Genomic DNA, 14533 nt, shown 5'->3' with positions numbered 1-14533 from the left:
GAATGCAACAACCCTCATTAAAACAGACTCAAATTAGCACTTTCAGCTGGATTTCTCCAGCACATCTCTGCTTCACCCCACTCCCTCAGCACTTCCAATCCTGGCCTATTAACCTCTCTGAGCTCAGCATGAATTCCGCAAGTAAAATTGGGCTTTCTCTGGGCACTATGCCCCATGGAAGGATATGCATCTAACCAGTTGCTGAGTATAATTTATTTGTAATCCTACAATATAAAATTTACAACTGAGATATTTGTGCACAAGCTTTTCAGATAGTTTCAATGATTCAGCTGAACTACAGACTCTCTACATTACTGCGCGAAACACTCTTATCATATTTGTCCTGTTGCCACAACTAAATGCAATTATCTATGTACGTTTATAGCACTGTAACCCTGTGACAGGAGATAGTCATCTAACTATGCCTGATAAGGAATGTTATAAGAACATCATGGAGTACTTTTGGACAATTCCAGTGGAAGGCATATTTTGATTTACACCACACAACTTGGTTACTACAATAAAACAGAGTGCTTGCATGGCTGCACAGACATCGAGATTTCATGTTTTGATCTATTAAGAACAAACCTTGATGTGTGCAGAGGCAACTGAGAAAGTCCTTGGGATTTCAATGTATTTATTGTCTCATGAGCTGGCTTAGAAGCTGGTACAAACTGGGTTCTTTGTCATTTAAAATGGGATTCGGTCCCACAAAATCTTCACTGTTCAAAGTCCAATTGTGAAATGGCTCAATACACAGTTAGTGAAAGGAGTGCAGCACCAGCCTTTGGAAAATAAGCATTTATTTTCCACACAAACCATGAGATTCACACTCAAAACTACCAAAATTAGTTACACATTTACTATTTTAAACAAGCAACATTAACTGATGAGATGAGTGGGCAGTACCACATTGCTTGCAGGTTTGCCAACGATTGTGTTTTGATGCTTTTCTGGAGCTTATTAAATGACTTTCTACTTTCAGAACCCCAGACCGACCAAATATCTTTCCTTCCACCGTCAATAAACAAATATTTTTTTAAGAGTAAAAGGTAAAACCTTACCGGCACTGAATGTAGGTTCAATTTTCCACCTTGCTGCTTGCAGTAATGTTGGATCAGGAATCTGCAGCTCCAATGGTTACTGACTTAGGCTCTTCAGCCGTCAACCTTTTAGGCAATTTTCTAACCCTTTCTTTCATTAGTTGGTCACTTACTTCCAGATTTTCGACACAGACAGGATAGATTCATACAATACTTCTCTAGCTTTTACACTAACCTAATTCTTCAGTGCTGGTGCAGCATTTGATACTGCAAAGCAGAAATTTTGGAGAATTTGATATGTTCTGCTCAGTTTGTCAAACAGGAGGAATCGAGTCGCCAGCAGTTGCTTCCTCAGGACAGACTTGCATCTTATATTAATACAGGAACAAAAGTGGGCAATTTATCCCCTTCAGCATTTGCCTTTCAGTGAAATTTCAGCCAACTCCTTAAACTGAACCTGCATTTTTTTCACATACCCATTAACTCCACTTGTTGACAAAATTTAATATTCATATTTTTAAACTTTGCTGCTTTATCATTTTAACAATAATATGGAAAATACAATTTCTGGCTTTTTTCAATGACGAGGAAAGCAAAATTCTATGAAGAAATGTACCAGTAGAACCGAGAGAAAGTGGTTTTATCCATGATTTTTATATCACCAAAGGCACAATAATTAGAATTGTCATCTCTTTCTCAGTGATAATTTGCCCATTTTTTCTCCTACATTTGGGTTTCCTCTTTACGTCCCCCCAATGCAGACCATTTGTACATTTTAGAGCTACAGTCCCGCTTGACAAACACTTCAGTTTTATTTTATCGTTCCACTTTGATTGTTTGCGTGTATCCCACCTCTAGGGCTGTAACTTTCAAAAGAAGTCAGAAGCTTGGATTCCTCACATTCTGCATCTGCTCTAAATCCAACCCTGGCCTTCGGTCAGAACCATGAGGACACACGTTGCTGTGTTGAGGATGTCACCAGATTACAGTGTAAATTTCAAAGACAGAGATTCCGACTAACTTTTATTGCCAGCTTTAATTATTAACAAGTACAATACAAAGTGAAAAATTAGACTCGTTCTGCGCATCAATAAGCATGAACCCAGTCTCCAGCAGCAACAGTTTTATTAACAACGGAATAAACATATTTAGTCAGAAGACACAGATCTGATATCCAGCAGGAAATCACAGAGTGGTTAGATCAGTTCTAATCAGAACTTGACTGCCCAAGGGAATCAGATGTTTGGTCTCCTTCATCCTTCTGCCACTTTACCCAAGTCTCACATTCCCCAGTCAGACTGTATCCAGTTTCCAGGTGGGGTAATTTACTTAGTATCCAGTGGGTGCACTAGATAATACAAAATTTAAGACATTGAGCCATATATTAAGGTGTGTTGTCCAGTGTGGACAAGTTTGGGCCGAAGGACCTGTCTCCACGCTGTATAACTATGACTCTATTTGCCACAGCAGAAGGAATGAAGCAGGAAGAGCTTCAATACAATGCTGCCTTTCTTAACTTGCCGAAACTCTGGCAGAGCCAAAGTGAAACAACAAATGGTGCTCAGAGCTAGTTCCTACAGAGGTTAAACAGTGTAGCATTTGAATCCTCAGATATATACCTTGCTTATGCTTTGTGGATCAGTTTATTATGGTTCATCAATGTGTTGGCAGCACAATGCCTCCTTATAGAAAGGTTACAGAATAAATGCACTGCATGGGTAACAGGTTCAAGCTCAGACCTGTACCAACACAGGTGAGAGAGTTAAGTAGCTTAATTCATCACAGATGAATTGCCTGTGCACATCCACTTTAGAGGCCCATAAAACATAGTACATAAAACAGTGCAACAGGCCCTTCAGCTCACAATGTTTGTGCTGAACATCATGCCAATTTAAACTGATGTCATTAGGCTGCACATGAACCATATCCTTCCACTTGCGCCATTCCTTGCACTTACATGTGCCTATCTAAAAGCCTCTTAAACACCATTTTCGTAACTGCCACCACCCCTGGAAATGTGTTCCAGCCACCCACCACTCTTTCTTTAAAAAACCTGCCCTGCACATCTCAATTAAACCTTCCCCATCTCACTTTATATCTATGCCCTCTAATGTTGGACATGGCCAGCCTGAGAAAAGGGTTCTGTCTACCCTATCTATGCCTCTCTTAATTTTATATATTTCTATCAAATCTCCCCTCAACCTCCGACATTCGAGAGAAAATAATTCAAGTTTATCCAACCTTGTAGCTGAAACTCTCTAATCCAGACAGCATTCTGGTAAACCTCCTCTGGGACGTATTTTAAACAGAGAATGATAGTGCCTGGAATGCGCTGCCAGAGAAGGAATCAAGGCTAGCACCGTCCTGAGGGCAGATTTGGAGTCATGGGAAGTGGTCTTGGAGGGGAGGATGGTCCTCAAACTGCAGAGCATCTTGGACAATACAACTCACCCTGTCCATGAACACTAGTCAACCTGAAGAGTACCTTCAGCAACAGACTGATCCCACCAAGATGCAGTAAAGAACGCCACAGGAGATCCTTCTTCCCTGCGGTTATAAAACTGTACAACTCCTTCCCCTTCTGTCGTGGGGTGGACCGACTCGACTCGACTCGACTCAACTCGCCTCCCCTCCCCTCCCCTCCCCTGTTCCAAAGTTATATGTGGATGTTCATCATGTTCAAATATGAGAAAGGAATAGAATGGTAAGGAGTTGGATTCATTGTGACTCAACTTTAATAAACTGAATGACTGGAGATTCTACAAGTAATAATAAAAATGTTTAGTCATAACATTAATACAGACAGTGTTGATAATAGTACTGCAGTAGAATATGTATGTTGGCTTTGAAAATTACTTCATAGCAGTACCTCCGAACAGATTAATGAATAAGGTCAGAAAATGCAGTCAGGGGACAAGCATTGCTTGAGGGGGTGCAAGTCAGAAAGCAGAGAGTGGTGTAAAGGTAGCCATCCGGCATGGATGGTACGGTAGCGCAGCGGTAGAGTTGCTGCTTTACAGCGAATGCAGCGCCGGAGACTCAGGTTCGATCCTGACAACGGGTGCTGCACTGTAAGGAGTTTGTACGTTCTCCCCGTGACCTGCGTGGGTTTTCTCCGAGATCTTCGGTTTCCTCCCACACTCCAAAGACATACAGGTATGTAGGTTAATTGGCTGGGTAAATGTAAAAATTGTCCCTAGTGGGTGTAGGATAGTGTTAATGTGCGGGGATCGCTGGGCGGCACGGACTTGGAGGGCCGAAAAGGCCTGTTTCCGGCTGTATATATATGATATGATATGATAAGGCGAGCACTAATGCTTCACAAGAATCAGTGTGGGACCTCAACTATTCACAACTTATATTAACACTTTATACCCTGGGATCAATTTCTCTATTTACAAGCAATGCAAACTAGAGGGGCAGTTAACACCCTGAGGACTGCTCTGAATTACAGGAGGACATTAATGCACCCGCAGGAGGAGCAAGTAATTGGTAAATGAAGTATGACACAGGTAAATGCAAGGTAGTGCATTTTGGTTGGATGAAATGTCCCTTATAACTTGAAAGATAATAGTCTAGCTTCAGTCATAGAACAAAGTGATATCGGACACCTGTCACTGGAGGTCAGATCACAGGTTAGCAAGGCTTAAATAAAGAAAACCAAGATGTACCACGTATAGTTCAATTTACCATTTGATGATGCAGTGGGTCTCAAGAGTGTGCAGAAGGATTCACAAGCATTATACATTTGAAGTACGGATGAACAGATTGGATTTCATTTTACTTGAAAAATTAAGCTGGTGATAACCCAATAGAGATCTTGAGAATGATGAAAGCGTTGACAAAGAGAATATTTGCACTTGTGAGGAAGAGAAGATTTAGAGGCCAATATATTGGTCGTCCAAGAAATTCAGAAAATTGTTTATCCAAAGCAAAGAAGTGAAACTCACTCCCATATAGATTGTTAAAGCAAACAGTGCAGGCACATTGAAGAAGTGGCTGGGGAAGCTGTGTGGGAGAAAGGAATGGAGGGGTAAAGTGATGGAGGTAGATGAGGTAAGGCAGGAGGCACGAGTGGATCTTAAATGTTAGTATGGACTGTTTGGCTGAATGCCCTACTTGTATGCTGTATATCCTAACTCCTCACTCAACAAAGATGTGGTAATAAGATGTAAAATAAAAATATTTGGGAGTAAATTCTAGGAGTGCTTGGTGCCATACTGCCTCATGTGTGTCACGAACAGCGGGCCCAGTGATCACAGCTCTGGCCGTCAGTAACTGATGGGCTTCCCAATCACCCAGAATCTCCAGTTTTAGTTCCAGGTTCACTCCCCAGTTTCCCTTCATTCCATTGTGGAAGCATTGACAATGCATGGTGACAGGCTGTTTGATCAGAGGGAACATGAGCTTATCACACAATATCTGGACTTTCTTAGAGGTGATGTTACTGGCTGACAGCAGGACCTATAACTGAATATTTCCATCCCCTGTCCAGGGGCTGCAAACATATCCTCCTGCTCTGTGAACATCTGACCAACTAATTCAATGCAGGGCAGAGGACAGGTCCAACAGGCGCCTGGGCACATGCCCAGAATCAAAGCACAAGTGCTTCAGAGTTGAAAGCAGAATTCAATCGTCAACCATACAACTATTAACATGGTGGCATGAAGCTGGAACATGACATCTCAACTCTTATACTCCAAGGCCCAGGCCGATGAAGGCAAGCAATGGCTTGGTTCCTGTCTGCACATACACAGGCCTGGCTACTCTCCTTATCCACTGGTTCAAGTGGGCTTATTGACTTTTGCCTACCTGCTCCAAGTTCAACCATGCCCACTATTATAACCTGGACCAGCTTGTCCTGAACTTCACTGAGATTCTGATGCTCTGGTGTTGTTTCTGTAGTTTCTGTTCCATTAGTTGTTTAAGATGTGGGATTGAAGAGTTACTAACAACGAAAGCAGTGAACAATGTGAGGCACTGGATAAAGTTTTCAGTTTTAGGGCATTGGAAGAGTGAAGGGAGAGTGAAGGGAGCATAAAGTAAGGAGAGCAGGGAAGGAAAAGACAGTACTTGCACTGCTCCTCAGCAGTGGAATCAGGTTCATCAAAGGAAGGGAAACTGATAATTAACATCCTACTGAGGAAACAGCCTTGGCTGCAAGTTCAGCAGTTGATTTTAGTTTCTGCTTTTACTTAAGTGCCAAACGAATTTGCACTCTACGAGTAGGGGACAGCCACGTGACAGGCAGCCATCATGTGTTGATTTCATCAAGCTCTGATGGTATGCTGTTATCTGGTTGATGTTGGTGATGCTGCTTCCAATTGGGCATTCCTTTAGCAAGCGCTGTCATTACACAGGGAGATTCCATTGCTGGGATTGTCCATCATATTAATCTATCAAGTAACATTGCACTTTTTGTAACAAAACTGTGCTGGAAATGGAGAAGCATCATTCAGGTCACCAGGCAAGTGGGGACACCACCTTCAGGTTCTGCAGTTTCACAGAGTCCCGAATCTCATTATAAGCCTTCTGTAATGGACAAAACATCAAAAGGGTTAAGTAAACATCATGATTATATCAACAGCACATAAACCTTTTAATTTTATTTGGCTTACAACAGGAATAACTATTCAACATGTTGCCTGTGTTAGCTGGTGTTATACTTGGGCTGTCCATTCTATGTCACCCAGCTGCCTGAACTAGAGGATTGTGATTAATGGAATTAAGTTTTGCTGTAAAAAAGTGAAGTGAAATGTTTAACACCAGCAAGATAAACTGTACTGGGTGTAATCTTCAGACAGTCTCAAACCTTTGGATCTGCCCAATCCACAGGGCCAAAGCCCCACAATGGGACTCAATACAATCCTTCATTTCATTAACCAAAAACTAATTAACATTGAGGCCCAATGTGCAACTCTACTGGACAAAGAGAGGAGTGCTAGTGTGAACAAATCCCTCTATCAGCAGAGTATACGCACCCATTGGAAATTGATATTTGAGAAAGCATTCGCTCTCATGAAACAATCTCTATGTCCATCCTCCTTTCCAATTGTCCGTGATGATCTCATTACATTAATTCCCATGCTTTCTGACTCAGTATCTAATCTATATACCTTGAATAGAAGATCATCTGTATTGGTTTTTCTATTGCTAAATACCATTATTTTGATGCTGTTATCTTATTATGAATCTCAACTCTCCTTTAAATTCAACAGAAAACTTTGGGAAATAATTCCCACATTCCCACAACTATCCTATCTCCATCATCAATTTACAAGAACTTGCATATATAAGAACATTTTAGCTCTCCACCACATTTCTTGAGTCCTCATGGCCTTCACATTGTTGGTTGACAATAGAAAAATAGAAGCAGTCGTACAATTTGGCCATTCAAGCCTTCTCTGTCATTCAATATATTATCCAAATTTCATACCCCGTTCCAGCTTTCTCCACATATCCTTAGCCCTTGGAAAACTATCCAACTCCTGTTTGAATATATTTAATCGAAGGTATTTATTCACAAAATGCTGGAGTAACTCAGCAGGTCAGGCAGCATCTCGGGAGAGAAGGAATGGGTGACGTTTCGGGGTCGAGACCCTTCTTCAGCCCCCACCTCTTGCCCCTCCGATTCTATCACATCTGAAACAATGAAATCCTGGAATATTTCATTGCCAATCGCAACCTTCCTGCAACCATGTTTCACTGATCGCCACAACATCATACTTCCAGATGTCAATCCAGGCTCTAAGCTCATCCACCTTTCTTACAATGCTCCTAGCATTCAAATATACACATTTAAAGGACCCATCATTTCTTATTCTCAGTTTATTTCTTTTCCCTTCTTTCTCTCCTACATATTGGGTCTGAGTGTTTCCCTTTTCTGCCTCCTGCCTCACACACTGCCTATTAGCTATCTGTGTTTGAGTCCCTCCCCCCAACCGTACTAGTTTAAAATCTCTGCAATTACCTTAGCAAATCTCCCCGCCAGGATATTGGTTCCCCTCAGGTTCAGATGCAACCCGTCCTTTTTGTACAGGTCATACTTCCCCCAGAAGAGGTCCCAATGATCCAGAAACTTGAAACCCTGCTCCCTGCACCAGTTCCTCAGCCACGTATTTATCCTCCACCTCACTCCATTCCTATTCTCACTATCGCGTGGCACAGGCAGTAAGCCTGAGATTATTGCTTTGGAAGTCCTTTTTTTTAACTCTCTTCCTAGCCCCCTAAATTCTCCTTTCAGGACCTCTTCCCTTATCCTACCTATATTGTTGGTACCTATATGTACCACGACCTCTGGCTCCTCTCCCTCCCCTTTCAGGATATCCTGGACACGCTCAGACACATCCCGGACACCGGCACCAGGGAGGCAAACCACCATCCGGGTCTCCCGACTGCGTCCACAGAAACGCCTATCTGACCCCCTCACTATAGAGTCCCCTATTACTATCGCTCTCCTCTTCCTTTCCCTACCCTTCTGAGCAACAGGGCCGGACTCCTTGCCAGAGGCCCGGGCACCGTCGCTGCCCCCAGGTAGGCTGTTCCCCCCCAACAGTACTTAAACAGGAGTACTTATTTCCAAGGGGTACAGCCACCGGGGTACTCCCTAGTCCCTGCTCCTTGCCCCCCCTAACCGTGACCCACTTGTCTACCTCCCGTGGTCTTGGAGTGACCACCTCTCTGTAACTCCTATCTATAACCTCCTCACTCTCCCTGACCAGACGGAGGTCATCAATCTGCCGCTCCAGGTTCCTAATACGGTCCCTTAGGAGCTAGTTCAGGAGTTCAGGAACTAGCTTCTTCCCAAATACCAGCAGGCTCTTGAACACTGCACAACTGTATGCACAACAATAACCACTACCTCAGCAACTATAATCTTCTGTGGACTGTGTCTTTGGTTGCACTACGGATTTCAGTTTTGCATTATTATATTAATTTATTGTATTATCGATTATTATATTGACTGATTGAAAGATATAACATGGAAATAGGCCCTTCAGTGGACCGTGACCATGCCAACCATCAATCACCCATTCACACTGGTTGTTATCCCAGTTTCGCATTGACTCCCTACATACTAGGGGCAATTTATAGAGGCCAATTAACCTACAAACTCACAGGTCTTTGTGATGTGACAGGAAACCGGAGCACCTGGAAGAAACCCACGTAGCCACAGGGAGAACATGCAAACTCCATGCAGCACCAGATGTCAGGATCAAACTCAGGTCTCTGATGCTGTGAGGCAGCAGCTCCACCAGCTGTGCCAACCTGCTTTTTTTGTGTGCTATTGTGTAAATGTACCTGTTAAGTGGCAACAAGTAAGAATTTCTTGTTCTTTTCCAATGACTATGACAATTAAAAACTCTTGTCTCACTTCTCCAAGTGCTCTGCTTTTCCATCTTTTATCATGGACTCCAGCATATTCACCACCACTTCCAAATTCTCAATTTCACCACTACAATTCACCACTACAATTCCAAATTCTCTCTCAACATACTTCTTTTTTAATGCCTCTGCCAGCCAAAGCTTTTTAAAACTGATTGCCACCATAAGTTTTACATTCTCTTCACCAGCCAGGCACATTCTCTGCGACTGAACCAGGCAGTTGGCTGTGGGGTGGACTGGGTCAATTAGTCTGAAGAAGGGTGCCAACCTGAAACGTTACCTATCCATTTTCTCCAGAGATGGTGCCTGATCCACTGAGTTACTCCAGCATTCTGTGTCTATCCTTGGTATAAATCAGCATCTGCAGTTCTTTTTTTATTACATTAGGTTCAGAAAGAGTACCTTATTTGACTATGACCTGAGCTTCGAACCCCACATCCTCTTCAAAACAAGCACCACCTACTGCCATGTTCATAAAATTGTAAAGAGGATGAAAATTGTTGCCGTTTTATAGGAATAAACAAGTACGATTATATTCGGTTAAGACATTTTGGAAATGTTTGATATAATGCCAAACCTCACCTCAAACTTTGTGATAAATTCTGCAAATATACCAAAGAAAGCTTCTGTTGTGGTCGCCTTTGAATCTTCCCCAAAAAATGTTGAGACATTATTGAACTCCTCGATGGCTCGATTCTGCAGGGAGTCGAGGGAGGCAATGAGGGGTTGGGCATCTCCCAGGAATGCCTGGCACTCTGGTTAAGAAGGTAACAATGTTATAAAATTGACCCAATCCATCCCACAGCCAACTGCAAGGTAGCACATTCTTTAATGACTAGTAATAATAACCAAACAACTACCTGACTGTGGTAAAAACCCATCTGATTCACTAGTATCCTTCAGGAGGATGTCTGCTGTCCTTACTCAGTCTGGACTAAATGTGAATATTTCAACCACTGGAATATTCCAGCAACCACTCTATTGAAGTGCAATTAGAAATAGCTGGCAGTGAGATGGGCCCTCCCAGTCAGATTGTTTCTGCACAGTGTGAGTCTTACTCCCAATGAACACTGTCCTTTGCACAGCTGCCCTGTTCTTCACAGAGTGTAAATTTGTGAAGAGGGTCTGGAAAAGGATGCAAAGGTTCTGGTCATGGTTCATTCTGACCAACTGCATAACAGAGTACTCTTTGAATTATGGGCTGTTCCCTGAGACAGACTCGGAGACGGACATCAACAGCTGGTGGTAAACCATCAATTCATGAAAGATGCTCTTTGGTCTGCCAGGAATCTGTTGGTCTCTGAGCAGAACGAGGTGTCCGTAAGGGAATGTTATTGACTGGCCCATTCCAGGCTACAGGACTATGCGCTGAGGTTTGGCTTAAGTTTGGTGTAGCCAATACAAAAGCTCTGTGGTGGAGGATCACACTCCAGGGTCTTTCTGCTGCTGGACACTGAGGAACTGAGTCCATTGGGAAAATCCCTCAAACAAGGAAATAAATATTACCCCAGGGGGGCCAAATGTGTGGCAAGGGTATTTTGCAATAAAGACAGGTGCGAATACTCCTGAGGTTGACACTCTTGAATGCATATACACTAAGAACGTATGGAGAGTTTTTTCCAAGGTTTTTGTTTTGTATATAAATATTATTCTGAATAAATGAAAAGGTATCTTGCTGCAGGAAAGCAGTCTGTAAAAGGCCATTGGTTGGTTTAACCGCCTGCAAGAGGATGGAGCATAAATAAAATCTTTGCCAGTCTTCACCATCCACAGGTACATTTACCCAGATATTCCATGCGAGGAAGACAATTTATTTGTTTGTTTCACATCATTCACAAAATTTGGCCAGGCATATCTGGCCTTGGGTCACCCTTGTTCTATGAAGTAATATCCCACCAGACAGGCACAGGATAATGTCATTCCTTGTGCAATGCTCCTTTCAAAGTATAGGGGAGAGTGGGGGGATGGGTGGAATGGTGCAAACTTGAATTGAATTGAATTTGAATTTCTTTATTTGTCATTCAAAAACAGGTTTGAACAAAATTTACTTACCATGCAGTTACAAGCAACAAAAACACCAACTACAAAATTCAACACAAACATCCATCACAGTGACTCTCCTCCAGGCACCTCCTCGCTGTGATGGAAGGTAAGAAGAAAGTCTTATCTCTTTCTTGCTTCTTCATCCGTGGTCAGGCAGTCAAAACTGCTGCGTCGAGGCGATCAAGGCTCCCGAGTCTGAAGCTCCAGCCGGGCAACGGTAGATCCCGCGGTCGATTTTAAGCCGCGCCAGCCGATGAAAGGTCCTGCAACAGGCCGACCCAACCCCGACGATTCTGGGCAGACGAAGATGCTGGAGCCCCTGAAATTCGGTCGCCAACCAGGGACCTGTGAGCTCCCGATGTCACAGACCACAGGGCCGCGGCCGAAGCCTCCGAAGTCCAGTAACAGCCGCAAACGCAGCGCCACCACAGCCTCCGAAGTCAGCCAGCTCCACGATGGTAAGTAAGTCCATGAGCTCTGCAACCGGAACCTTCAAGGTCGATTCCAGTTGGAGGCCGCCAGCTCCCTGATGCTAGGCCGCAACGCGAACGGAGATACGACCCAAAAAAAGGGGCGCATCTACGTTGACAAAAGAGATAAGAAAAAAGTTTCCCCCCCCCCCCCCCATCTCCCCACATAATACACAACTAAAAGTAAACTATAACATAATTTAACATTAGAAATAAGACAAGAAAGAAAAAGACAAACGGACCGCAGGCGAGCCGCAGCTGCTAGGGCAGCGCCGCTACTTCTATATGCTCATGTTGTCCAAGGAATGACCATGGCTGGACACTTCATGGACAGCCCAGATCATGTGTCGTACAAGATTTAAAGCACATTACCATATACATACAAATCCCTTACTAGTTCTAGCAGCACGCCCCCACCTCTAGGTAATGGAGGCAGATACGACAGTGGCATTTAAGAGGCTTTTAGATCGGTAAATGAATTTGCTGGGAATGGAGGGATGTGGATCATGTTCAGCACAGACACTTTGGGCCAAAGGGATTGTTCGCCACCCCTATAGCCCGATGTTGCTTTAACCTCTCAGACCATGAGATCTTTCAATCCCAAGTCCCGCTAAAAGCCTTGATCAGCTCTTCATCCATCTGTTATCCTTGGTGTGTTCCAGCCTCCTACTCCTCTCCAGCTTTAATGACTTTAATGACTTTAAAAAGTCTTTAAAGTCTTAAATGACTAAGGAAAAGTCTTTAATGACTTTTCCCCCTGCAGCAGCATATGCTCCACTCCCCATCACCAACCCTCTGAGCCCGAAACCACAGAACACAGTAGGCGGATCCATGATAACAAGTTATCCCGACTACCTAAATAAGCCTCTACTGGACCCACTACCAGGCAGTATATTTCCAATTGAGAAAGTGTGCAGCACCCACTTGATTACAGATTAGTTATCAAGTGTAACCAAAGTTTGTATGGTGAAGCTCATGAGCAAGAAATTGCACACCATCCAATGCCCATCTGGTGCATCTTTTCATTGTCTTAGAATTCCAATGCCACCATCTTCTAGATGAGGCATAAAAAGAGTATATTCCAGCAACAAATGAGAAAATATTTTAGCAAATTCTTCTCCTATCCCCTACAGGCAATAGGTTCAATAGGAAGAGTACAGAGATATTGGACAATAGCGTCCCTGTCTGGAAGGATACGGTCATGACTGCAGCAAATCTGTCTTCTTCGGTCACCGTTATGTTCTCACAGGCTGTCTGTATTTCCTTCCTGGTTGAGTGGATGTCAACAATTTCAGCAGTTATTGTTCTCTGATTAACTAGAAAAAAGGAAGAGATTTATATCTTTCAGAGTTCTTTATCTTTATCCAAGACTGAGTCAATCCTCCCCTCTCTGAGAAAGGGTAGGTTGCTTTTTGTCATAGCATGAAAAGAGTGACAAGGTTGGGAACTGAACAGTAAATGTTGTTTAGTAATTGTTTTTAGTTACTAGCTGCTACTGTCACAAAATGTCTGCAAACAGTAAATATCGCTTTTTATTATGACTATATTGGAAATTAATTTTATAAATAGAAGAATATCACAAACTACTCTTAGCATTATACAGGAGGAACCAAGGACAGCTTCAAAATTCAGGTTAATTGCCAGGCAATAATTATTTCCAATTCAACTTCACAGTCTTCAAGAACACCATAATTGCGAGCACACAACATACAGGATCTGGTGGGGGGGGGGGGGGGGGGGGAGAATTTAAGCAGGGTGAACCTAGGGTTCTCTTTCACAAACTGCATCCTCAGAGCCTTTCTCCATCCACAAAGGTCAAGGCACAGAAATCTGGATGAACTCAGGGCATGGATCTGAAATATTATAGCCATTACAGAAATGCGGTAGAGAGAGGGGCATAACTGGCAGCTCAATGCTCCAGGGTACAGATACTTCAGGCATGATAGCTGTGAAAGTAAGAGAAGTGGGGGAGTTATGTTTTTGATTAGTGAGAACATCATTGCCCCAGTAAGAGGAGATCTGCTTGGGCGAATGTACATTGAGGCTACATGGGTAAAACCTAGAAGTAAAAAGGGGGTAATCACTTTGAACGAACTGTACTATAAGCCCTGCCAATAGTCAGCAGGAATTACAAGAACAAATATGTAGGGAGCGTGCAGGTAGCTGAAGGAATAATAGGATCGCATTAGTAGGTGACTTTTAACTTCCCTGATATTGCAGTGCTGGCTCAAAGGACCTCCTCCTGCACCTATTTTCTATATTAACTTCAACTGTCATGGTGCTAAGGGGTTAGATGTGTCAGAATTTCTCAGATGTTAGAGTCACTGAGTCATACAGTGCAGAAATAGACCCTTTGGTCCAACTTGTCCACTTCAACTAACATGCCCCATTTACACGAGTCCCACCTGCCTGCGTTTGGCCCATAACCCTCTAAACATCCTATCCATGTACCTGTCTAAATGTTTCTTAAACATTGTGATAATACCTGCCTCAACTACTGGCAGCTCAATCCACATACCGTATTGGAAGGATGCGGGAGTGTCAGATATCTCTATCATACCTCCTCACGCTGTGCTTCTTCGAAGCACTCTG

At 43.1% G+C, this 14533-nt stretch overlaps 1 protein-coding gene across 4 annotated transcripts in view; it reads right to left on the bottom strand.

The window, feature by feature from the left end:
- Positions 1–2130: 2130 nt before the first annotated feature.
- The window catches only part of grid2ipb (glutamate receptor, ionotropic, delta 2 (Grid2) interacting protein, b), a 75401-nt gene continuing 62998 nt past the window's right edge, over positions 2131–14533 (bottom strand). For all 4 annotated transcript variants that reach the window (XM_078417888.1, XM_078417889.1, XM_078417891.1 and 1 more), the window contains 3 exons: positions 13139–13257; positions 10011–10175; positions 2131–6575 (listed from right to left, as the gene is read on the bottom strand). In XM_078417888.1, the coding sequence (XP_078274014.1) occupies positions 6504–6575; positions 10011–10175; positions 13139–13257 (356 nt within the window). In that variant the 3' untranslated portion in view covers positions 2131–6503. The remainder of the gene's footprint in view (positions 6576–10010; positions 10176–13138; positions 13258–14533) is intronic.

This window comes from Rhinoraja longicauda, chromosome 21 (genome assembly GCF_053455715.1).
Source record: "Rhinoraja longicauda isolate Sanriku21f chromosome 21, sRhiLon1.1, whole genome shotgun sequence".
In the NCBI taxonomy this organism is placed as follows: domain Eukaryota; kingdom Metazoa; phylum Chordata; class Chondrichthyes; order Rajiformes; family Arhynchobatidae; genus Rhinoraja; species Rhinoraja longicauda.
Note: the sequence above shows the minus strand (reverse complement) of the source record. Positions and strands in the feature narration are given on the sequence as shown.